At 51.3% G+C, this 23,316-nt stretch overlaps 8 protein-coding genes across 8 annotated transcripts; 2 read left to right on the top strand and 6 right to left on the bottom strand.

Moving 5' to 3' along the window:
- Positions 1–122: 122 nt before the first annotated feature.
- On the bottom strand, positions 123–3,125 carry GT037_008969 (kynureninase; the record flags this gene model as incomplete). The annotated part of the gene is made up of 3 exons (XM_038934016.1): positions 123–821; positions 872–998; positions 1,603–3,125. Coding segments are annotated over 3 exons (2,349 nt in total), but the record flags the coding sequence as incomplete, so codon positions are not given.
- Positions 3,126–3,446: 321 nt separating this feature from the next.
- Positions 3,447–4,762, top strand: GT037_008970 (indoleamine-dioxygenase family protein; the record flags this gene model as incomplete). The annotated part of the gene is made up of 2 exons (XM_038934017.1): positions 3,447–3,755; positions 3,812–4,762. The coding sequence occupies 2 exons, from the start codon at positions 3,447–3,449 to the stop codon at positions 4,760–4,762; spliced, it is 1,260 nt and encodes a 419-aa protein (XP_038783362.1).
- A 60-nt stretch (positions 4,763–4,822) lies between these two features.
- Positions 4,823–7,206, bottom strand: GT037_008971 (uncharacterized protein; the record flags this gene model as incomplete). Its single annotated transcript, XM_038934018.1, has 5 exons — positions 4,823–5,363; positions 5,410–5,917; positions 5,994–6,037; positions 6,084–6,213; positions 6,261–7,206. The coding sequence occupies 5 exons, from the start codon at positions 7,204–7,206 to the stop codon at positions 4,823–4,825; spliced, it is 2,169 nt and encodes a 722-aa protein (XP_038783363.1).
- A 431-nt stretch (positions 7,207–7,637) lies between these two features.
- GT037_008972 (uncharacterized protein) lies at positions 7,638–8,316 on the bottom strand (the record flags this gene model as incomplete). Its single annotated transcript, XM_038934019.1, has 2 exons — positions 7,638–7,643; positions 7,705–8,316. 2 exons carry the CDS (start codon positions 8,314–8,316, stop codon positions 7,638–7,640), a joined length of 618 nt encoding a protein of 205 aa, XP_038783364.1.
- An 836-nt stretch (positions 8,317–9,152) lies between these two features.
- On the bottom strand, positions 9,153–10,525 carry GT037_008973 (autophagy related lipase atg15; the record flags this gene model as incomplete). Its single annotated transcript, XM_038934020.1, has 2 exons — positions 9,153–9,207; positions 9,258–10,525. 2 exons carry the CDS (start codon positions 10,523–10,525, stop codon positions 9,153–9,155), a joined length of 1,323 nt encoding a protein of 440 aa, XP_038783365.1.
- Positions 10,526–11,095: 570 nt separating this feature from the next.
- On the bottom strand, positions 11,096–15,055 carry GT037_008974 (mfs gliotoxin efflux transporter glia; the record flags this gene model as incomplete). The annotated part of the gene is made up of 6 exons (XM_038934021.1): positions 11,096–12,128; positions 12,261–12,911; positions 13,016–13,052; positions 13,101–13,134; positions 14,042–14,986; positions 15,038–15,055. The coding sequence occupies 6 exons, from the start codon at positions 15,053–15,055 to the stop codon at positions 11,096–11,098; spliced, it is 2,718 nt and encodes a 905-aa protein (XP_038783366.1).
- A 399-nt stretch (positions 15,056–15,454) lies between these two features.
- Positions 15,455–22,148, top strand: GT037_008975 (uncharacterized protein; the record flags this gene model as incomplete). Its single annotated transcript, XM_038934022.1, has 5 exons — positions 15,455–15,499; positions 15,547–15,620; positions 15,670–15,886; positions 15,933–19,828; positions 19,877–22,148. The coding sequence occupies 5 exons, from the start codon at positions 15,455–15,457 to the stop codon at positions 22,146–22,148; spliced, it is 6,504 nt and encodes a 2,167-aa protein (XP_038783367.1).
- Positions 22,149–22,484: 336 nt separating this feature from the next.
- On the bottom strand, positions 22,485–23,302 carry GT037_008976 (uncharacterized protein; the record flags this gene model as incomplete). The annotated part of the gene is made up of 2 exons (XM_038934023.1): positions 22,485–22,955; positions 23,009–23,302. 2 exons carry the CDS (start codon positions 23,300–23,302, stop codon positions 22,485–22,487), a joined length of 765 nt encoding a protein of 254 aa, XP_038783368.1.
- Between the last annotated feature and the right edge of the window lie 14 nt (positions 23,303–23,316).

Consider the following 23,316-nt stretch of genomic DNA (forward strand, 5'->3'; position numbering starts at 1 on the left):
AAAAGGTCAGTTTGCAGATATGACATGGATATGGTTGGGGTCTTTGGACATGGCGTTGCATTGGAAGGCGTGTCGGTAAATGTACTCTCTTCTACATTCTCCACTTCCCATCATTTCTCCTTCTACCAACCATTCTCTATGATCTTCTCCTCTAGAATGCCCAAAGCAAGACCGTTGAATTCGTTCAAGAGGACCTTGACTTCAGGCTTCTTGATTAAGCCCATGTGTGCGCTAATCGTCGCACTGACAATGTCGCGCAGGCCCTTGTCGTCATCGAGAGTGGTGGAGAATACATGGTGAGCGGCGACAGAGAACTTGTCGCTGTCCCAGAAGTGCTGGCAAGCCCTGTGGAATTTCTCGATGACCAGGTCCTTGAGTCCGACAACGTCATATTTGTCTGCAATCTCGTACATCTCGGAGTGGAGGAGGAGTTGATCGGCCTTGCCGTTGATTGAAGACAACGGAAGAGCTGAAGGGTTGCATTCTTCGCAGTTGAAGTTGGAACACGTGTAAAGATGAGACCCCGTCTTACAGTCCTTGTTGTTACTGCAAGTATGATGTGGACAAATGTGCGGTTTAGTGCAGGCTCTATTGGGATGGCTGCATGTGTGGGGAAAGTCGTAGTTGTACGGTTGCGAATTGGCATTGTCCAGTGGGCGAGACTCTTTGGCAGCCTGTTTGAACGCAGACAAAGTTACGCCTGCCCAACAATTGTTGTCAGGTAGCAACGGTTTATATTCGCCTCCATATAGGTAGTGAATTAAGAGTCTGACGGTGTCTGGCTCGTCATCAGGAAGATTGATGATACCACTCTCTGATTCCTGGGTAACCTCTCAGCTTCTGGTTCTCTCACCTTGCTTCAAATGCTCACCTTTCCGCCAAACTTCAGGTTGCGGGCAAAGAACTCGGCGCGCTCGCACACAATGGCTTTGTGGACCTTGTACGTGTCGTTATTACAAATGATGGTAAGATCAGAGTATGCGCCAGATTTGAGGACGCTGGAAGCGAGTCAGTGTGACGGCGTCATAGTAACGAGAGAGAATGGTGCAATGTTGAGACTGAACATGCCTTTTAAGTGAAGCAAAAAGTTGTATCTCAGCAGCCTCTGCCATTTCTTTGATTGTTCGTAATTGCGTTGCTGGATGAGGATGCAACACTAGAATAGTGAAAGATGGTTGCAAGTGTTGAGTATAGAGGTAATAGATTGATTCTACGGATGATTTGGCTGTATAGGCAGTACACTAGTGGTTGTGGCAGGTACCAATAACAGCATGACATGGCTCTTCCTTCAGCAGGAAGTATGCAGCGGAACACGATTCCCTGGAAGCGGCTTTTGGCGCGCTTACGAGACGAATGAAACGAAAGGTCCTTCAGTCAACTCCGAACAAAACGTACACTGACGTTCAAGGGAGCTTCAGCCCAGTGACAATCTTGATTGTATGCTAAATCCAGTATATCTATCAAGTCAAAGTCATAGTATCCTAATGCTAATTCTTATAGAGTTGTATCAAGGCGAGATTGGGCTGTTGATACGCAATTGCTGATCTGAATTATCCTCTAAACCTGCAGGGGATATAACCGAACTAATGATCATTAAACTACAACCTCGCCTCAACTGGCGCTCCTTGCGACTGAGGCTCCTGCGTCTGCCCTTGTCCCTTCTGCCGTATCGCCTCCTCAAAGATTTGCATAAACCTCCAAACATCGTTGAAAGTGTTGTACATTGGCACAGGCGCAACTCGAATGATACCAGGTTTCCTCTTGTCGCAGATAACACCGCCTTCTACCAGCGCTGCGCTCGCATCGTCAAAAACGTCTTCCGGGAGCAGAACACTTAGTTGTGCGCCACGGAATCGAGGATCTGTGGGTGTAATGATTTGAAAGGGGAAAGCGCCGTCCTTGATGTTACGTGCGGCGATCTGAGAGAGCAGGTGCTCAGCATATGCCGTCAAGAGCAGGGATCGTGACCGTAGGTCGGTCATGGAAGTCTTCTCGAAGACGCTGAGCGAGCCAGCTAGGCATGTGAGGTCGACGATCGATGGGTTTGAACATTGGAAACCTTGCGCGCCGGGTGTAGGAACGAACTTGTTGTCCATGAGGAAGCGTGATGACTTGTCGTGGCCGTACCAGCCCTTCAGTCCCTTGTAGTGGTCGTTGTTGCCGTGCTTCTCGTGGATGAAAGCACCTGCGATGGAACCGGCACCGGCGTTCATGTACTTGTATGTGCACCAGCAGGCGAAGTCGACATCCCAGTCGTGGAGCTTCAGCTCAGCGTTGCCAGCAGCGTGTGCTAAATCCCATCCGATGGTGATGTTGTGCTTCCGTGCATGTGCGGTAATGGTTGGGATGTCGAGTAGCTGGCCGCTGTAGTATTGGATACCAGGTAGCATGATCAGCGCCAGCTCGTCCACGTTCTCGTCAATAAGCCTGAGGATGTTCTTTGTAGTCATAATGTGTCCGTCATCCGGTTCAACCAACAGCATTGACTTCTTGGGGTCGAGGCCATGCCATTCTATTTGCGATTCGATTGCATACCAGTCGCTAGGAAATGGTCGCCACTCGCACATAATCTTGTGCTTCTTCTCCGTAGGCTTGTAGAATGCAGCCATCATCAGATGCAAGTTGATGGTCAGTGTGTTCATGGCAACGATTTCTGAAGGTGAGGCGCCGACGATGTCAGCCATTCTCTTTGAGCATCCCGCAGCCATGTCTTGGTATGGGGTAAGTGGCGAGTCCTCGAGAGCGGTAAAATGACCACCGACGGCGATGGATCCCCATGTCTTCAGATATGCGTTCAGGTGCTCGCCAACGGCTTTTGGCTGTAGGCCCAACGAGTTACCGCAAAAGTAGATGGCCTCGTCATCGGGTGTTGATGCTGGATTGGCGGTTTGTGCGTCATCTTTTAGGGTTTTCCGCTTGAGTTGCGCCTTGCTAGGAACAACAAATTCTGGTCGGAATGTTTTGGGGATCTCTGTGCTTTGGTCGAGAGAGTGCGCGAATTCTAACGATTCGGTATTTGCTGGCCACTGTGGCTTTTGGCCCTGTCGTAGCTGCTTGATTGCTGCGGCGGCGTCCATGGCGATGTATTGATGGTAAGGGTATTTGTCTTGGAGAATGCCAACAGAGCTGTAATGTTATGTATGAATTCGAGAGTACAGTCAGGCAGACGGCATCAGACTATATATGCATCTCGATCCGACGATTACGTCTCGAAGTAAGAGCCTTTGAGGCTTGCAGCAAACTAAGCTTGCACCTTCTCAATTGGGGTCGCGGACATTGTTCCGACATCGCTTCCGTCGTTCCGGGTTCCGACAAGCATCCGAACGCGACCGTGATTGCGCGTGGACCTATCTGTTCAGTGCAATAAAGCAGGAGTTCGCCGCTTCAATGCAGGACGTATCCTTCCGATACTCTTGTGCTACAATACTGTCGCTACTATTTCCGCAATGAGTCCCCATAAGATTCCCGTGCTCCCTTCGCCCGCCGCACTCCCTTATTACGGCATCTCAAAGAACGGCTTCTTGCCTGCCGAGTCACCATTGACTCGCTTACCGCATACCTACTATCAACCATGGGAAAAGATCATTGAGCAAATCCCAATACTCGTCGAGACACAACAAATACGGCAATGGGTTGACGAGTTGCCGGTTCTAGACACATCACATCTTTCTAGTGAGGCGGAATGGCAGAGAGCTCATTCAATGCTGGCCGTCATAGCTCAAGGTTACATATGGGCTGGTCCTGAGCCATCAGAGGTATGCCAGCATCAGCCCGGAATTGTTAAGACGTGAAGCACTAACAACAAACGTAGCGACTACCTCCAGCCATCAGTGTACCATTCCTGCGGACTGCTGAGTACCTTGAGGTGCATCCGGTGGCCACATACGCAGCTCTAAATCTATGGAATTGGACACCATTGAGCGAGAACGCCGACTTGACACAACCGGAAAACATGGTGGCGTTGCACACAGTGAGTGGTAGTGATGATGAATCGTGGTTCTTCATCATATCAAACGCCATGGAGGCAAGAGCAGGCCCACTCATCGAGGCCATGCTGGGCGCAGTCGAAGCAGTAGAGACCAACGATGTCACAACAATCATACACGCGCTGCAATACTTCCGACAGGGAATGCAAAGCATCGGCCAGCTGCTGGAACGTATGGATGAGCGGTGTGACCCACAAATGTTTTATCACACCATTCGACCCTTCTTGGCTGGCAGCATGAACATGGCCACTGCCGGTCTGCCCAACGGTGTCTTCTATGACGAGGGCAATGGAAACGGCACGTGGCGCGCATATCGGGGCGGATCCAATGGTCAGTCGTCATTGCTACAGTTTTTCGACGCGGTTCTTTCAGTCGACCATTCCCGGAGCGGCGGCTTTCACGCGGAAATGCGTGGCTACATGCCTGGACCCCACGCCCGCTTCCTTGACGACGTCGCCGCGATCGCAAACATCCGAAGCTATGTTAACAGTCATGGAGACAACGTTGAGCTCCTGACAGCATTCAACGAAGCAGTCGCAGCACTCAGCGGATTCCGCGACAAGCACATCGCTCTGGTGACCAGGTACATTATCATACCGAGTCGGATGGGAAAGCCAACGACTGGCCCTAAAAGAAGAGATCTCGCTTCCGCCTCGACCGAACTAGCTACCGGGAAGCCAAAAACGCAAGAATTGGTAGGGACAGGAGGTACTAAGTTGATACCATTCCTACGAACTTCGAGAGACGAGACGAGCGAAACGAAAGTCGTGCATTGAAAGGTGTTGAGAAAGAACTTTTAGAAAGATACCCGTGATGCTAAGGCATCCCTTCGGAGCCTATGGGAAGAAGTCGCTACCTGTCTGTTGATCGTGTATGGGAAACAGGGGTATGTCGGCAACAGATACGCCATCGAGATTGTGAGTGCCTGGTTGGAGGAAGTCTTGGAGACCTTGGTCGTTCTCGCTCGGCCATGGCATGGCAAAGAAGTCGGCGTCGTATATAGTCCAATCGAGTGGCGCTGCGGAGGACACATGGCGCTGAATAGAATCTCGAGAAATCAAAGAACCAGGGCCAGGCTGTGCCTCGCATTCCTCCGTCTGAGGTTGAAGACCAGTAGGCTCAGAAGGCAACAAACCAAACAATTCAGATGAAGCTTGTTTTCGTTTTCGTCGCAGATGCAACTCTCTCTTCTTGGCATGTGCGGTAGTGATCTTAAGTAGCGATTGAGCGACCTGCGAATATTGTCGCGCATGAGGGTCGACTTGACCAAAGTGATCCATGCATATTATCGCATCCTTGCAGCTGTCTACCAACATAAGGCCTGAGTCACCAAGCACACCAACTGCAAGAACGAGTGTCGCAGTGAAAAGCCAAGACCTAATACGTGTTAGCTGTGATTAATTTAGGGGAGGGTGTGGCTTACACTATCAGTGGCATCCTGCGAGGCAACTGGTTCGTACGAATGACAGCCAGTAAAGTATCGACCAGCGTTGAGGCTGCATCAAGTGCAGCATCCGCATACTTGCGCTTCTCTTGATGATCAGCTTGTGTGCCTCCACTTTTCAATGGTGCGCCCATGTATTCATATAACTCGTAAATGAGGAATGGTCGTGTGAGTAGCATTATGCCATAATAGTAGGAGCAGAGTGTGGAGCAGGCGCCCACTACAGCTTCGCGAGAGCGACGTCTAGCCGTAAGACCGGATAGTCTATGTAGCCATTTGGATGCCCAGTTCTTCAGTTGTCGCGAGACATAATCGGCAATACGTAAGGATATACGTTTGCGCGAGTACACTTCAACGACAACGCGTTCGATGATCATAAAAATCTGGACGCTTGCGTCCAGTACACTGACATCATCGGCTTCCATACCGTCCTCCAAGGCATTGTACTTGACGGTGCAGTCAACATCGGAAGTAGACGGAGGTCGACCTAAGGCATTGCTAGAATACGAGCGGAGTGATTAGCGAAGATTCCAAAGCAAGGTTATCAACCTCTTCTGATATACCCAAGAGGTTGTCACCAGGATTGTAAGTTAGACAGCGTACATAGCTAAACTGTGATAGTAGACCACAATGAAACTCAATCTGCTTCTTACCTTATTAGTTGATCAGTGACACGGATGCTCTTCCAGATGCGATCTCGTACCAGCTTGATGGTCTCTCCAAAGGAAGCGTTCACTTCAGTTCGGTGTATGCCGATTGCATATGCGGCGCGCGCAGCCAAGGCTAGAAAATGTTAGCGATCCGCATGTTTCGTCCTCCTGTTCGCATACAGAAATACAGGTAAGCTCCGTTCGGCTGAGATGCTCGGAGCATAAAGATCGCTACAAGCGCGAAACCTTGGACTGTAGAGACATTCATGCTACTGCACATATGCTTCAGAAGCAGATCCCGGGCTGTGTTGAACCAAGCTTCTGCCTTCTCTTCAAACCTTTCTTGTGCACCAATAGCAAGAACAAGATAAAAGACTGCAGCTGCGGCGTCGTCTGAGCTTGAGGTTCTGCTACTTGCCCAGGCTTTCAGTTCAGGAGCGAGATCCTCTTTCTGGAATAGCTGAACGAGACCACTACTTGCAGCAATGTATTCATTGACTAATGCGTCCACTTGATTTATATCGATTGGAGGACATGAATGTTGATCTGCTGATTCAGGACGCGCAATCTCGATGATGGGGTCGCGAGTGGCTTGGACAGTGGCTCTTGGGTCAACCTCAGATGTGATGAGGTGCCTGACTGTCTGTAGAAAAGACAGCGGAGCGCAATCGCCAATAAAGATTGACTTCCCTTGCGCGTCACGAAGGATACGGCCTTCAAGAGGCACTACTGTGTCTCCCTGCTGATCGTCTCTACTTAGTGTTGGGGAGAGTGATGTTCCAACATCAGCAGCTTCACGATCGTTCCTTTCCCGAAGAACGTTGTCCTGTTCGTCGCGGTCACGTTCATTCGGTGTATGACCTGCGGAACGAGCGTGAGGGCGGTGGATATCGTCGGAACGGGTACCGTGAGTAGGAGTGTGTCCGGCGGAACGCGTGGAAGGACGGGCATGATGACCACTAAACGTGCAAGTAGCCGCACGATCCTTCCGCGTACAATAAGCGCATGGTTGTTCGCCGTCGCATTTGACCTTTCTCTTCTTGCAGAGATCGCAGGCCGCAGCGACACGCTCGAGTCGACGCCGTTTCTCCGGACGCGTCGGCAGTTGATCCAATGGTGTAGACATGTCGATGATCAATGTAATATACCCTAAAGGTGTTTGCAGCCTTTTGCTTTTTTAGCATGTAAGTATGAGCCAGAGCGCGCTGCAGCGCTGAATGACGGGACTCGTTGGACCGTTTGACGGATGTTGTTCCGACGAGACTGTCGGACGGGAAATTTCGGCTGATAGCGGGCTTGGCATATTGTCTCTAGGCCGCCAGGGTGCGGGCGTCATCGCGCGCTCTTTCCGCGTGTGGCTGGCAGCATCATCATCACTAGACGCGTCCATCATCCGCTAGTCAAGTGCAGAACCTACGAACCATATGACCAGGTTGCGCATAGGCAATATGGCAGTGGAAGCTTGGGTGATAGCATGCGAATATTGTATAGAATCAAAACATGCGACGTGAAGCTACGGGATCTGATCGGTATGCGGCTCGCCTTCGGCCACATGCTTCACGACTCACTACAAGCCTCTTGCCTCAAGGACCCCTTCCTCATGTCCAATGCCCATGGTCCATACCAGCGCACTCAACAATTCTCCCTCGACAACCCCATGGACCTCCCTCAGGCCTCTCGGCTCAAATCCCAACCTTATCAACGCATTTTTACTCGCCTCGTTGTCTGGTCTACAAAAAGCGCAAAATTCCTTTTGTCCTTTCTCTTCTCTAAAGTAGTTCAGCAGTGCTGTTGCAGCTTCAGTAGCGTAACCGTTTCCAAAATATCGAGATAGTAAACCGAAGCCTACGTCTGGGATTGTTGGTGCTGCAGGGGCGGACGGGAACCGTGCATGTTGCATCGATACAACGCCGATTGGTACCAACCGTCTTTCCGAAAAAGGCAAGGTACTTTCTTCAAGTGCTGATATGTCCAAGGTCGAAGTTGGCTTCAGAGAGATGAGGTAGCGACCATAGCCTGTATTCTCCATTCTGTCTACACAGTCCGCGATGAACTTCCTCCCAGCGTCGCGAGGAGGAGTGCTCATTGCCTTCTCCACAGCGGCTGCAGGCATCTCTTTAGTGATACCTGGACTGAGCATCAGGTCGTGTATGAAGTCGCAATGCGCATCGTTGGTAGGTAAAAGGTGGGATATGAACAGACGGGGTGTCGTGAGATGGAAGTCATGGTCAAGCATCTCGAACGAGGCTGAAGAAGCTTAGTCGTTGGCCGAGCTGAGCTTCTTATATCTCCGTCTTGACGTACTGGGTGATGGCTGCCTAGAGATATGGCAAATGACTCAGATCGCTCGGGTTTAGCCTGGGGAACGCCCGAAAGCAAGAAGCTTGACCCATCAGTACCTTCGCTTGATTACCTGATTGAGGAAAGGCGTCGGCATCGTGTTCTCAGTCGCAGTCAGTGTCGGAATGTAAAGATTGAAGATGCATATGCTCGGCGGTTTCCTGTTAAGCTGAGCGCCTTGCACGATCTTGCTACTTCTGTAGCTATGATAGCGGGAAAGGTCCAAACAAGTGTCGGCGGCATCGCGTGTATGATAGCGAAACCGAGAGCTTTAGTTGTTGTGTTACTCGTGTGTAGATGCAATTGTATTAAACTAACTACCACCAAAACGACGTCCAGGAGTTTAATCAATTTATGGTGCCGTTTGCGTCGCGGTCGCGGCCGTCCGCCAGTACGCATGGCCTTCCATGGCTGGTGTGGTCGTCACAGGCACGTCGTCGTGACACCTGCCAAACCAGCCTTTCGAGGTACATGTAGTCGTTGGCTCACTAGACGTAGTAGTAGTTGTGCTAGTTGTGCTAGTTGTGCTAGCCGTCGTTTTGTCTTTGCAACCAAACCATCCGGGCTTTAGAAGTCAGCGAAGTGTGCGCAATCATGGAAATATATGAACTCACAGTTTGACAGGTACTTGTACTAGTACTGGTTGCAGTACTTGATGGGCTGGATGAAGTGGTCGATACCATCGTAGTGGTCTCATCACGGCATCCCCACCACCCAGGTGTCTTACACGTCTCAGTCCGCGTCCTTGAGGATGTAGTGCTTGTTGCAGTCGTGGAGCTTGTCGTCGCTGTGGTGTGGGTACCGTTCTCGAACTTCCACAGATAACAATCGACGCACCCAACGTCTTCTTCTTGACATATTGCTGCCTCGTCGTATTTCATGTACACGTTGTCAATGGCGTACCTGAGACTATGGGTTTGCGTGTTCTGTCTCCACCCCCAATCCTTCACCACATCATATGCACATCTTTTCCCGGTATGGCAGAGTGTTTCGAAAGCATATCCGCCGATTGAGCAAAAGCTCGTCGCGCCGTTGCAGGTGCCCATATATACAGGGTCAGCGGTATGCCCGAAATGAAAGCCGCCTGTATTCTTCCTAAGGGGAGCGACATCGCCGGCAGCTGGCAAACCCAAGCGCTTAGCTGCTAAGGCTTGCGGGTAGGCCTCGAATGTCACCGCAGGAATACCGTGCTGCAAGCCAATCAAAGAAGCCAGGACACCCCCCAAACTGTGTCCTGTCGTCATAATGTTCGCATCCGGGTAGAGTTTGAGGACCTCCTGATACAGCTCGACAGTCGCAGCATAGTATCTATTCGGCTTTCGTAACTCGTCCTTGACACATTGCTCGTCACAGCTGTAGGTGCCAGTTTGACAGTCGCACACTTTGCGCCAAAGATATGTCCCGCCTTGGCCGCAACAGCAAGAGCCGTACAGGTTGTCGTTTTCTTTGTCGTGAACTGAGGTTCCATCGCCTTCAAACATGGCTACAGTCGTTCCCTTCACCGCCAGAATGATGGTGGAATTGGTATCATCGCTAAACACGTGACCTCGTATGCCACTATCATCCCAGCCAAAAGGAACTGATGAATTGTAACGTCCGTCAACGTCCATCCATCCAGCGTCATCACGACCGACCTTGTATGCATCCTCGGACATGTTCGCGAAACTGATTACCGTGTTCTTGTCCGTAACATCCGGACCCGGTACATCTTCGGCGATCCACATGGACGATATGGGGATCTGTGCATCGTAGCCACGCAATGCAGGTCGTTCTATCTTCACCGGTGCTGTCTTGATAGCGAAGGGTCCGATGTGAGTATCAAGACCAGCTACGGCAAATCGCTCTGGTGTCACGTCGAATCTGCGTGCTCGTGGTCCAGATTGGCCAGCGCCATGATCTATAAGGTGGCGCAAAGTGAAGCCGTTTGGTCTCGTTGTTGTCTTAACTGTTGCTTCCGCTAACGTGGTCGGCTCACGGGAGTTGCCATAGCTCGTATAAGTCCAGAAGATACCGACAAGCAACGCGACCTGCGCGAGGATGCCAAAGGCGAATAGAGTGTTGGAGGGCCTGCTCCGATGATTAAGAGTCGAGTTGTTTGATGGCATGATGTGTGGACATTGTAGAGGAGGCGAGAGATGGGACTGTTATGATAAGCGCGTGGATGGCTGAGTCGCCGCCTTGCGCACGGCCCGCCCTGGCTCGTGATAGGAGCTACGACCAAATTCGGTTAGCATATTTTATGCTACGTCACGCGCCTCCATCCACGCGCACCTCTCGTCCGGCACGAACTGAGCCTCACGAATCGCGAACGAAGTCACCAGGCATTGGAACAACGTGTCATCGACGCGTCATATCTACACTCATCGAAAGCACCCGTTGTCGAAGAGGGCTTAAGGGACTACAAGTCTCCCAGGCACCCTGAGCGATCGATGCGTAGCAGAATATAAGCACGGTGCAATTGTCGGTGTCGAGTCATCCAAGCTCATGGTGGTGCGCTTTGAGCAGCATAGACTAATGCCAATAGGCTACTGGAGTGACCTGTAATAGCAGCGCACATGTGTCGAGTTTAGACGCGAGCGTTGAGCTCACCCCAAATGCAAGGCGTTGAGCCCTGGTTTCTATGTTGAAACAACATCCCAGATGTTGAAGCCTCATCCATCAATCCATTCGCACAATCATCGCTCATGGCTCTTTTCGATACTCTTCTTCAACTCTTTGATGGCTGCCGGCCCTGCATTCGACAAACTGATCGCCGCAGCCATCGCTCCACAAGCCACAGTAACGATATGACTTGTCTTACAACCATCTAGATATCCACCCAACACCTGCTCCAGCTCGTGACCTGAGAAAAGAGCGCGTATCTGCGTCGCGCCGGCATTTAATACCACTTTCGCATCGACTTGTGGCAAATTACGGGCAAGACTTGAAAGGAGTCCGTTCGTGAAAGCTGCTTCACCCGATGCGACAAATAGAACAGTACCACAATTCTCCATAAACAGCGACATGGATGTTGCTGCTCCCAGGTCTTCAGCGGGAACCAGGGCTTGGTTCGCGATCATCGGGATTTGAAGAGCGAGGCCAACTCCCATGGCTGTCAAGAGTTCGAAGCCAACCCAGTCTTTGATTGGTGTACTGGCGTCCAGGGAGTGTATCTTCGTATTGCCAACCACAGCAAAGAGTGCGCCGAGTAAGAAGAAGGGCTTGTAATGGCGCCAAAATGTGAGCAGTCCATTCGATATCATGGTGAAGACCGAGACGCCCATGACAAGTGGGATGAGCCGGATACCGCTTTGCGAAGCCGTGTTGTTGTCGACAGCTTGAAACTGAATGGGTAGCGTATACATAAGTGGGAAGAAGGCGCCTGCAAGGAACATGGCATAGAACAAATTGGCTGAAACCAATTTGTTCTTGAACAAGTGGAATTGTACCATAGCACGGCTGCCCATAACATACTCGTTGACCGCAAAGCAGATGAAGAGACTTGCGAAGCCCAAAAAACTGCCAATAACACGAGCACTCGTCCAAGGCATGATGCCTATCCAGTGCATGGCCAGAATGAAGCACGAGAAACACCCGGAAAGTAACACTGCGCCGTTAAGATCCAGATTCAATACTTTCTCGCGGAGAGGTACGTCTTTGGGCTTTTCGGGGTTCTTGAAGCAAAGAAACATCGTGAGCGCTGCAGCAAAACCGATCGGTAGACTGATCCTGGGTAGAGTCAGCGCTATGTTATACACAAGGAGGTTCCTATGGCTCTTGCGATATGCACACAGTACTCGATCGAGTGCCTCTCGTGGTGGCAAACCGTATGTCTGAACATATGATGCTAGGTTGACTTACCAGAAGCAATACCTCCATCCGGGGCCATCTGTCAAAGCACCACCCATCAACGGCCCTACGACACTCGCACATCCAAACGTCACACCCAGCACACCCATATACGCTGATCTGTACTCCGGCCCAGCAGTGATTGCGATGATGATGAACGCGCCCGTCATCACCCCACCACCGCCCATGCCAGCCACGATCCTTCCAAAGATCAACACCTCACTCGATGGTGCAGTTGCGCATATTACATTACCAATCTCGAACACTGCAATCGCACACATGAACGTGGCCTTGAGGTTAAAGTACTGGTAAGCTTTGCCCCACGCGGATTGGAACGCAGTGTTAGTGATAGAGTATGACGAGCCATACCAGGCTATATTGCTGATACTGCCGAATTGGGTGGTGATGCTCGGAATTGCTGTAGCGATGATTGTCGAGTCTAAAGCCGCGAGGAAGATGGAAAGGATAAGGCCGACTGTGATCAGAACCAAGCGGATACCACGAGGGTACTGAGGAAGCGGTGCAGTGGAATCAGATATCGCTGCAGCCGTTGGCGCTTCCACGGCTCCGAGATTGGCGAGCTCGATTGGTTCTCCGCTCATCATGCCGTACTTTGCGAATATTCTGTCGAAGAGTTGGAGCCTGAAAGACAAATCAAGACGACTAGAGTCGTATCAGTTTATAGATGCCCATAGGGTCTAGTGTCCGCGCTAGTAGCCAGTTCAGGTTAAACACCGGCATAAAAGCTTGCCTCGGTAGAGGCTTACTCCGATGGTCGACTCCGAGCTATTGTTTCCTTCACGCCTACAAGCATGAACGTGGTGATGCAATGAGCATCGAAATTGAACCTACAGACATTCATGAACGCAGTTGCTGCAAGTCTCACCTAGCAGTCTGAGTATACGTGGGCTTGTGTTGGTTACGAGCAGGAATACGAACAAGTTCATTTCTACAAGGTTGCATCTTGAAGGTATACATGCTCAATTAAGTTACAAAGTATTTAGAGTTAGAATAAAAAGGTTTTTGAAGGGTTCAAAGTGTATACCCATAAGGCAGGCTCTAGCACTTGGGGTAAAACCTAGAAAAGATGAACTCCTTTGTGTACGTGCTATTTTCAGACATGTCTCCAACACATTGACCCAATACGTTTAAGACAACACCGCTCTGAGGGTCTAAAGGCTTACGTCGCTACGCCATGCATCTCAAAGGTAACAAACTGCAAAAACGCCTGAGCACCAATTATCATAGCAGACATTGCGATTTCGTGACTAACCGTATGAATGAGCGAGGGAAAACAACATATGATTTGGCGGACTTCGCAAATCCCGGTCGCGCGAATTCGGTGAGTAACCTGAAAAGCAGATATGGTCGTTAGTGATGTGAAGGTATAGTCTCCGATGTACCATTGACGGATACCCCGTATCATCGTAACTAGACGTCGTAGGAGACATTGGTGATATCCGTGAGGCCTGGGTACTTTCAAGGGTATCATCGCGATATTTGTGCGTCATCCGCGGTCTTTGTTCGATCATTCGTGCACATACTAAGCGCTTGCCTGGGTGTCACCGTGGGCTGACGAGTAACCGTAAATTAACTGCCACAGAAAGTCCAGGGTGGTGGTGTTGATGAGTGCTGAAGGCGTGGTGAGGTTTGGTGGGGAAGTCCAGGTTGTCGGCCCGGGGCGCGTCATTGTTTGCAGCGCGTTTCGCGTTCAGCCCGTCCACTCCGAACCGGCACCCTCACACTTTGACACCTTGACGCCGCTTCTTCCCCCGAATCGTCAGCGTACGCACCAGATTGATGACGAACATCATGGTTATGACGCCCAGTATCGCTACAATGCATGCTAGTGGTGCTAAAATGGAGAATATGGAGAAGACATATGACGCCATGCCGAAGGAGTAATCGTTTGCAAGGGGCTCTGTCGCAAGCCCGACCTGCATCGCAGAGAGCACAATGGTAGTGTATGCGAACAGCGTAATGAGACTGTTGATGTTGTCACGCATGAAAGCCCCGTACGTCGTGCAACCGCTAAGGTAACCGCGAAACTCGCCCATAGTCAGGCGGTATATCCAGTTCAGCCGCCCGAGGCGCAACTCCCCGTAGTTGAAGCGTTGGTTCACGACTGGACGCGCTTCAAGCGAATCTACAGACGATGTAGTCGATGCGTCGATCGTGTGCACCTGTACAGAGGCGCGAACGACCTCGTCAACGAGCGTCAGCCACGCAGACCAAGTAATTTCCTTGGGAATGAGACCATGGTAGATGGCTAAGTTGTAGTCGACTTCTCTTTCGATGAGCGCGACATACGACAGCAAAAATCCCAGTGCAGTCTCGTACAGGTGCCGACGTGGGCAAATCTGCTCAGTCCAAAAGTCTGGGCAAAAGAGGAAGCGAGGCAGCGGTTTGAGAAGAATCAACGACGAAGGCGCCGACGACCAAACAAGATGCAGGTCCAACTGTTCCGTCACAATAATCTCTCGTTTCTTCACCACTTGATAATGAAGAGGCCGCGGCGCGGTTGGCAGACCCACCAACCAGAGCCATTCGTGAACCTCGTTCAAACGGCGAACATTCAGCTCGACATCCAGAAATGCACCGATGTTGTTGTCGATGCGCTCGATCTTGTAGTTCCTCCGGAACGTCGCTGGCAATAACGGAACTTTCGACTTTGACCCACCATCCAAGCTTTCAGTCCTTAGCGGCGCCGTCCGGAAAGGCACTGGGTACTTGATCGACTGCTATACGGAATCAGTGTGTTGACGGAGACCTTTCAGATTGCTACTGACCTCGAAGGAGTCAATCATCATGAAAATGACATCTAAGTCGTGAAGAAGGACTGCGATGGCAAGATGAAGACATGAGTTGGTCGCCTAAGCGGATTCGCGAGCGTCCGCCCCGGTCCCGCCCCATCGCCAACAGCCCCGAGCGCTCGATAATCTGCCACCAATACGGTTGTGGCCAGGGGGTTGTACGCCTGGCTGACACATCCGCTCCATATTTCTGTTTTTGGTAATTTTGGCCCCCAATATATTCGGCCCCCAAAGGTGCGAGTGAAGTCTGGATGCAGGGGGGCAAAGCCATGCGCGGGAGCGCAACGTTCTACAGACCGACCCTGAAAGTATTCCTTTGGTGATGGTTCAAACGTACGATAGCCACCAACTTCTAGTTTGCAGCGCAGTTCTGCTGCAACACCACAATTCACGATGGCTTCGGCCACGAAGGTCCAACATTCGAAGTTCGACGCGCAAGTCAGTGTCATCCTCATCCGTGATTTTCCAGCTATTAACAAGCGCAGTCGTTCAACCCCGGACTGAACGTCCTCTATCCCAGCGATGAGCAGGCAACATCAAAGGTCTCGACCAAACTCGAGTAAGTGGTCACAAACTGAGGACGGAAGACCGAAACTAATAACTTTGAGGATCATTGCTATTCCGGGACTAGGAGCAGATCCAGAATATACATGGAAGAAGAATAAAGTGCATTGGTTACGTGATGCGAACATGCTGCCCAAGAAGATACCGCATGCCAAGATCAGCGTGTTCCAATATCAGTCGCAGTGGTTCGGAAAGGGATCTGTTGACGAGCGCATCGACAATGTTGCAACGAAACTACTACATGGACTTGACCGATCTAGAGTAGGTGAACATGCTATAGCCACGAATACCTTCTAACACTCCAAAGGAAGACGCTAAGACGCCAATCATCTTTGTCTCGCACTGTCTGGGCGGCATCATCCTTGAAAAGGCCTTACTCATGTCAAGATCACGCCAGAAAGACTTCCCCAACGTATATCCCTGGATTGCAGGATGTTTCTTCCTCGGTACTCCTTTTCATGGCACATCCAGCCAGTCCAAGGCAATGGTTCTAGCATCCATGGCTGAGGTCGCCGGCTGGGGCACGCCATCAAGCCTACTCAAGGTGCTCGAGAAGGATTCCGAAATCTTGCGCAGTCTCCTCACGGAATTCTCTTATATGGCAAGAGAAGCCCAGTTTCGGCTATTCTGCTTCTGGGAGGAGAATGATAGCGACCTGGTCAACTACCTTGTGAAGGGAATCTCATGGCTGAAGAGCAAGGAGCGTATCGTTGACCAGTCTTCCGCAACAATCGAGTCGTTCGATCACATGTCTCTTATGTCGGATCATTTCCAACTCAATAAATTCCCCGGGCCAAAGGATGGGAATTTCACTGCCGTTTCTGATGAGCTCCGTGAAACAGCCAACAAGGCAGACAGCATCATTAAAACCCGTCAAAACATGCTTCGACAGGCTCAGGTCGATGATCGCACATACCATAGCATGATGGATGTTCTAAGCAAAGGCTTTGCCGACGTAGACGCAGCTGTAAAGGGTACTTACAGAGGGGCGAAGGGCACGAAACCGTCTTCCGTGCTCGAGATCGACAGCTTTCAGACCTGGAAGACCTCGTCTGCACATCCTATCCTGTGGATTCACGGAAAAGCTGGTACCGGTCAAGGCGCGATTGCCACTTCTGCCCTTGAAAACCTCGGACAATCGCCCGGTAAGAAGGTCATGATCATATCCTTCTTTTGCGACCAAGGCGATACGATGAGAAGATCACTGAAAAGCTTGCTTCAGATGGTTGTTCGCCAGATGATCGATCTGGACCAGGATCTTGCACGGCATCTACTCTCAGATTCTCGCAGCAGCAAAGACGCTGGGAAGCAAAGCTTCGATGCCGAGGAGATACTCAAGGTGCCGGCATTATGGGTGGCATTGCACAAAATGGCCAAGGATCTATCTCGCACCAATGTTTTTATCACAGTCTATGGAGTGGAACAGCTTGCAGAAGAATCTTTGGTGCAGTTCCTGCAGTACATGACGGAGACCTTGGACACCGAGGCTGCTACAAAGGATGCGGAAGAAACCCAAACCATCAAATGGCTGCTGCTGAATCGTAGCGGCCGACGAAACATCGAAAATTGCTTGAGACCGAGATCGCTAGAGATCAACTTGAGCAGTGCGGAGAACTCTGCACATATCAGCGACGATCTTAAAGCAAACATATCTGTCAGTGTCGATGAACTTGAGCTCCCGTCGTCTCTGGCATACTTTGTGAAGCGCCATATCTACTCGCGCGCGGAAGACAATTGGATCTATGTCAGCCTGGTTATACAGGAAGTCAAGAATGCTTGGAGTTCTGGGCGTACTCAACACGCAGAAATTCGCAAACTGTTGGAGTCTTTTCCATATGGTTTGACGGATATGTTCGAGCACGTGCGAAAGCGCGTTCTGGACCCGCAAGCTGAGGGTTACGAATACACAAAAGAGATCTTGCGTTGCAGGGTTTTGGCGTACGTGGCACCGACGATGCGTGAGCTGGCTATCATGGCTGGCCTGCCTTCGGAAGATCGGGATGATCTGGAAGAACTCAAAGCTTACATAAGACGCTGTGGTGCTTTCTTCACGTTGAGAGGCAACGACTGGGATCTAGACAACAGCACAGTAGAGTGGATCGACATCTCTGCACAAGAGCATCTCCGAAAGTATGCAAAGAATGACCTGTCTCTGGACCTCGACGATGTGCAACACGGTATCATCGCTTTACGATCATTGGAGTATATTCATCAAGCCATCGAAAACCAAGACACCTCAGAGAATGATGAAGAGCAAGAGGAGTCAGTAGAACAGGTCGATGTAGAAGAGGAAAAAGTGCCAGATCCAGCCAATGCTGACAGCAGATCAGTACAGGACGACGCAAGCGAACAAAGTGAAGAAGAAGAGACCACCGAAGACAATGATGCATCTTCTGATGTAGAAGAGGATGAAGACGAAGGTATGCTAGATGTGGATCTACGATATCCTGTTCGGTATTGGGTGGAGCATGCGAAGAGAGCCCCACCGGACGTCCTCGAGGAGATCGACTTTGACCATTCATTCTGGCGGCAAGGCTCAGATGCTCGCCAAAGATGGTGGAAGACCATAGAGGATGTTCATGACATGACAGATCAGAAAGACGTGTCACCACTCCACGTCGCTGTGATCCTCGAATTTCCTGCCCTGGTCGACCACATTTTAGATCATCAGGGGACTTCCGACGTTCATGCACAGGACTCGTTAGGATTCCAGCCCCTGTACTACGCATGCGAGAGTGGCTGCGACGAGATCGTTAATGCGTTACTTGGAGCAGGCGCCGAAGTTGACTTCTCGAGCAACAGTGCTAACCCGACTGCGCTCCACGCTGCATCGTCCAATGGCCACTACGATATCGTCAGCACATTACTCGACCGCGATGCTGACATCAATGCAACAACTCCCGATCAAGGAACAGCGCTCTATGCGGCAGCTGGCAATCTTGAAAACCGCATCGTGAAGCTTTTGCTGGACCGTAACGCAGACGTCAACGTCATTGGTGGACCTGGTCGACGAGCGCTAAACATTGCCGCATTTTCAGGCAATACCGAAGCCGTTCGTCTCCTCATCGAAAAGGGTGCCGATATAGATCCTAGTGAGGATTATCTCTATGGATCTGCACTTGGTGCAGCCGCTCGTCGTGGGCATACAGATGTAGTCCGGCACTTGTTGTCGCATTCGTGGAGCCCTAACCGCCCAATGAAGACATATGGAAGCTTTTTGAGTGCTGCTGCTACATACAATCATTTGGAAGTTTTCCAGGTGCTGCTTGAGAAAGAAGAACGAATTCTTGTGCTTGAGCAGGCACTGCAAGCCGCTGCGCAACGAGGCTACGCCCCTATTGTCAAGGCCATTCTGGACAAGGAATCCCAACTGTCAACATGTACCATTCGGTACCAGAGAGCTTTCTCTTTGGCAGCGTTCTATGGTCGGACGGAAGTACTCAAGCTACTTTATCCAAAGGGTATTGATCAAGCGCAACTGGATGAAGCGCTATACCAGGCCACCGATAACGAGCATGTCGATACTGTGGAACTGCTTTTAGACTTCGGCGCCGACCCGGACACGGAAGGACCAACCTACGGGTTTGCATTGGCCGCTAGTGCATACGACGGTACAACCGACATCATGAAAGCCCTCCTCGCCAAGGGCGCAAACGTGAACAAACGCGGAGGAGACTATGGTACATGCCTTCAGGCCGCTGCATGGTACGGCGATGCCGATAACGTTCAGCTTCTACTTGATAACGGGGCTCAGCTAAATACTGAGCCCATCGGCTACTACGGCAACGAATTGCAAGCCGCCGTTCACACTGGCAATGAAGAGACGATTCGTCTTCTGATCAAAGAAGGAGCCGACGTAAATGGTTTTGGCGGACACTTCTCGTATGCCATCATTGCCGCTGTCGAGCAAGGCGATAGCAATGCGACTAGAATTTTGCTCGAACATGGCGCTCACGTCAACGTACGAGGAGGAGAAGATAACTGGCCAGTAATCTCACTGGCGGCGTCTACTCTGCTTACTGAAGATTTGGAGCTGGTCTTGAAGAACGTTGCAGATATCAACGCAGCCTGCGCCAGAGGCACGACAGCCTTGATTAATTGCGCAGATTCTTGTGATGCGGATGGTTTGAGATTTCTTATCGACCACGAGGCCGACGTACACATTTCGAGTGAGAAGTACGGCACGGCCCTTCATGCTGCAGCGTATGTCTAAGTACTCCTGCTACATGAGAGATACTAATCTATTCCCAGTGCTGAAGGTGATGAGGACTGTTGTGAGGTTCTACTCGATGCTGGGGCGAACGTCAATGCTGTTGGAGGTCCATATGGAACACCACTACAAGCCGCTGCATGGGCGGAGGATATGGAAAGCGTCCGCGTTTTGTTAAAGGCCGGTGCCGATATCACCATTACCGAGCCCATATCTGGCGAGTATGGTACAGCACTACAGGCTGCCTGTGCTGCTGGATCTTTCGAAATTGTCAAAGAGCTGTTGCAGCATGGTGCAGCTGTCAATATCCGGCCAGCCAATGGAAAGTTCGGCAATGCATTATCTGCTGCCGCTGCTGGTGGATTTGAGAAAATCGTCAAGCTGCTCATCAAGCACCATGCTGATGTGAACGCCAGCGGTGGTCTACATGGATTCCCTATCCTAGCCGCTGCTCAGTCTGGCGATATAACAGTCGTTCAGCGCTTACTCGACAATGGTGCTAATGCGTCAGCGCTAGGAGGCCTGCTTGGGTCAACTGTAGCTGCTGCGGTTCGTGGGGATGACTTGGATGTCGTGCTGTTACTCATAGAACATGGAGCCGATGTGCACGCTAAAGGAGGCAAGTATGGAGATGCTCTCCAAACAGCAGTAATGAAGGCCGATATGGCCATCATCGACGAATTGATTGATCGGGCTCCCGAGCTGGTCAACCACCACGAGGGCAAATACCATACTGCTCTCATAGCTGCCTCCTACTTCAACCGCATGGATGTGGTTGTCAAGCTTCTAGATGCTGGGGCAGACTTTCGGGTCCAAGGGGGGATGTATCGGAGTGCCATCGCCGCGGCTTCCATCAGAGGGAACAAAGCCATTCTCGAGAAATTCCTTGCGATGAAGCCTCCAGACCACTTGCTGGACGAAGCTCTCGTCGAAGCCTGTGCCTATCGTCAATCGGCTTGCGTTGACGCTCTGTTGAAGGCAGGTGCTAACGTGTACACCCGGCATCCGGCTAGAGGGTTGGCGACTGAAGCACTTGATGCCCCAGAAGAGGAAGGACTTAACTCAGATTTGGAGGATGATGATGGAGAGGATGATGAAGACTCCGACGAGGAGGATGAAGAAGATGACGAGGATGACGAATGGGAGGCCGATGGTGTCTCTGTGTCGGGAAAGACTGACGAAGGCAGCGTCACCGACCTGGAACTGGAAGAAGAGTTGTCTGAAGAGGCGAAGATACGAAAGTTGTTGAAAGAGGCACAGGACCGCTGCAAACGTAATCCAACGGTGAAGCGCTTCAGAACCGTGAAGCGCCGAGAGGTTCCAGCGAGTCTCAGCGTTGGGATTAACCGCCGTCCTCCTGTACCACCATTGCCCTCGATGGCGGATCAACGTTCTTCTAGCGTGCACGACCATGCGATGAAGACCGAGTCTGGCTACGGTCAGTACCCTCAAGAGCCTTGGAGTCTGCCTTTCCACCTCAGGCCAGGTAATGTAGAGGCTCCAACTCATACTGCCAACGCAAGCTCTTCACCTCCAGTTCCATCTTATGCTGGCTATCCTGCCCCGTTGTTTGCTCAAGGCAAAACGCAGTCGCCATCATCAACGCCTGAGCGGATGCGATCACCCATGGAGCACCGACAACGACAATACTCGGCCTCGTCTCTAGCATCAGAAAGACACGACTCAGCCGGATCGATACCTAGCATGCCTCAACCTAATAGGACGGCAAGCGCGGATCACGGACTCAAAAGACAAAGTAAAGCTGTCAACCGCAAGTCAGTCGCTAACATGGAAGCGCTCAGCCGCTACCATCAACAGCGGCAATCAACCTACATGCCACCCCTAGATCAATCAATCTCACAGCACGACTATGCTACGCCTAGCCAACAGGTTTCGTCCCCACCACCTCAATACGGAACCCCTCCAGTGGCTCCGCAAGACAGCTATACCGGAGCTCCGAACCAATCCTACCCACCGCCGATGCCACAGCGACAATCGCAGCAGTTCGTTCAACCACAGCAATGGATGTATCAAGGGCCACCGCAGCCACCGCAACAGCATTATTCACCCCACACCTCGCCCCCACCACCTCCACATCCGGTGCAGCACTCTTATGTACCCTATCCTCATCAAAGTGCAGCGTCATCCACAACCTCGTTCCAGAGCAGCCAGTACACGAACACTGGTAGCCAGCCGGCACCCTGGGATACGCCCAACTCGAGTACTAGCACATTTGGCAATGCACACAGTCAGGGTGAGGCGCAAGGGAGGAGGTGGGCCAGTGGCGGGTACGATGGGTCGGGATATGGATGAGTGGTGATTGATGTTTGGATTTTTCAGGTGATTTAAGGACAGTATCCTTACTGGGGGTACGACGTCTAGCAGAGGAACGCTAGAGAAGTTCCGGATAATCTCATTGACTGGTTGATAAGGAAGAGGAAGAAAAGAAGAATAGACCACATGGAGGTTCATAGGTCTGCCGACGGCTGCTTTGAGTAAGAGCGAGGCTATTTTGAAGCCATCTCACTACGAGACACGATAACGGGTGAGCAAACATGGAGATACGGCAAGATGTCAGTAACGTGGAGCTAGGCACATAACCATTGAGAGCTTTTTGCTTGTCGTAGGAATATATCAACTAGTGACCACCTATGCCACCTTGCCGTCTCTAATCAGCCCACTCAACGTCTCATTCGCGACTGTGTATGCCCCAAATTCATCCTCGTACTTGGCCACCAATAAATCGCTGACCATGCGCGCAAACACGACCTCACCCCATGGGTTCAGATGCGTCCGATCCGTCCCGGTTGTGCCATTCTCACCCCAGTTGTAGGTATCCGCTCCTTTCTGACCAATCGCGTTCACGTAGGCGGTCGACGCCTTGTTTAGATCGATGACGTGCAAGTCGTTGGACTGGGCTACATCTAATGTGATGGCGGTTTCGTTGGACAAATTCTCGATGACGCGTTTTGTTGTGGTGTTGAACGTGCGCCGCGTTAGGGGAGTTACGAGGATGGGCGTGGCGCCTGCTTGCTCGACTTCGGAAGCAAAGGTCGCGAGGTTGTTGCGGTAGTCTGTTAGGGAGACTCCAGAGGTGGGCTTTTGGTCATTGTGGCCGAACTATCGTGGTGTTAACTATGTATTCTCCACCTTCTCTTCTTGTACTGGCATACCTGAATCGTCACGTAGACGTTGTAATCCTCCTTGTATGTGCCCATGTCCTTGGTGACGCTGGCCCAATCGCCGCCGGCACGGAAGGATCGCGTTGTCGCGCCGCTGTGCCCGTAGTTGTGCCCTGATGAGCCGGCCGCAACAGTTTTGGAAAGAAACTCGTCACCCCATCCGCCGTTGGTTGCTGTTGTTGAGTCGCCGGCCAGCAGCCAATATATGGGCTTCTCGGCTTGCCTGGAGATGGCCGCCGGTGCCGCAAGAGCGAGAGGAAGGAGGGAGAAAGGTGCTACGCGCATGATGAACGTTTGCG

The sequence above is a fragment of the Alternaria burnsii genome (assembly GCF_013036055.1).
Source record: "Alternaria burnsii strain CBS107.38 chromosome Unknown 697, whole genome shotgun sequence".
NCBI lineage: Eukaryota > Fungi > Ascomycota > Dothideomycetes > Pleosporales > Pleosporaceae > Alternaria > Alternaria burnsii.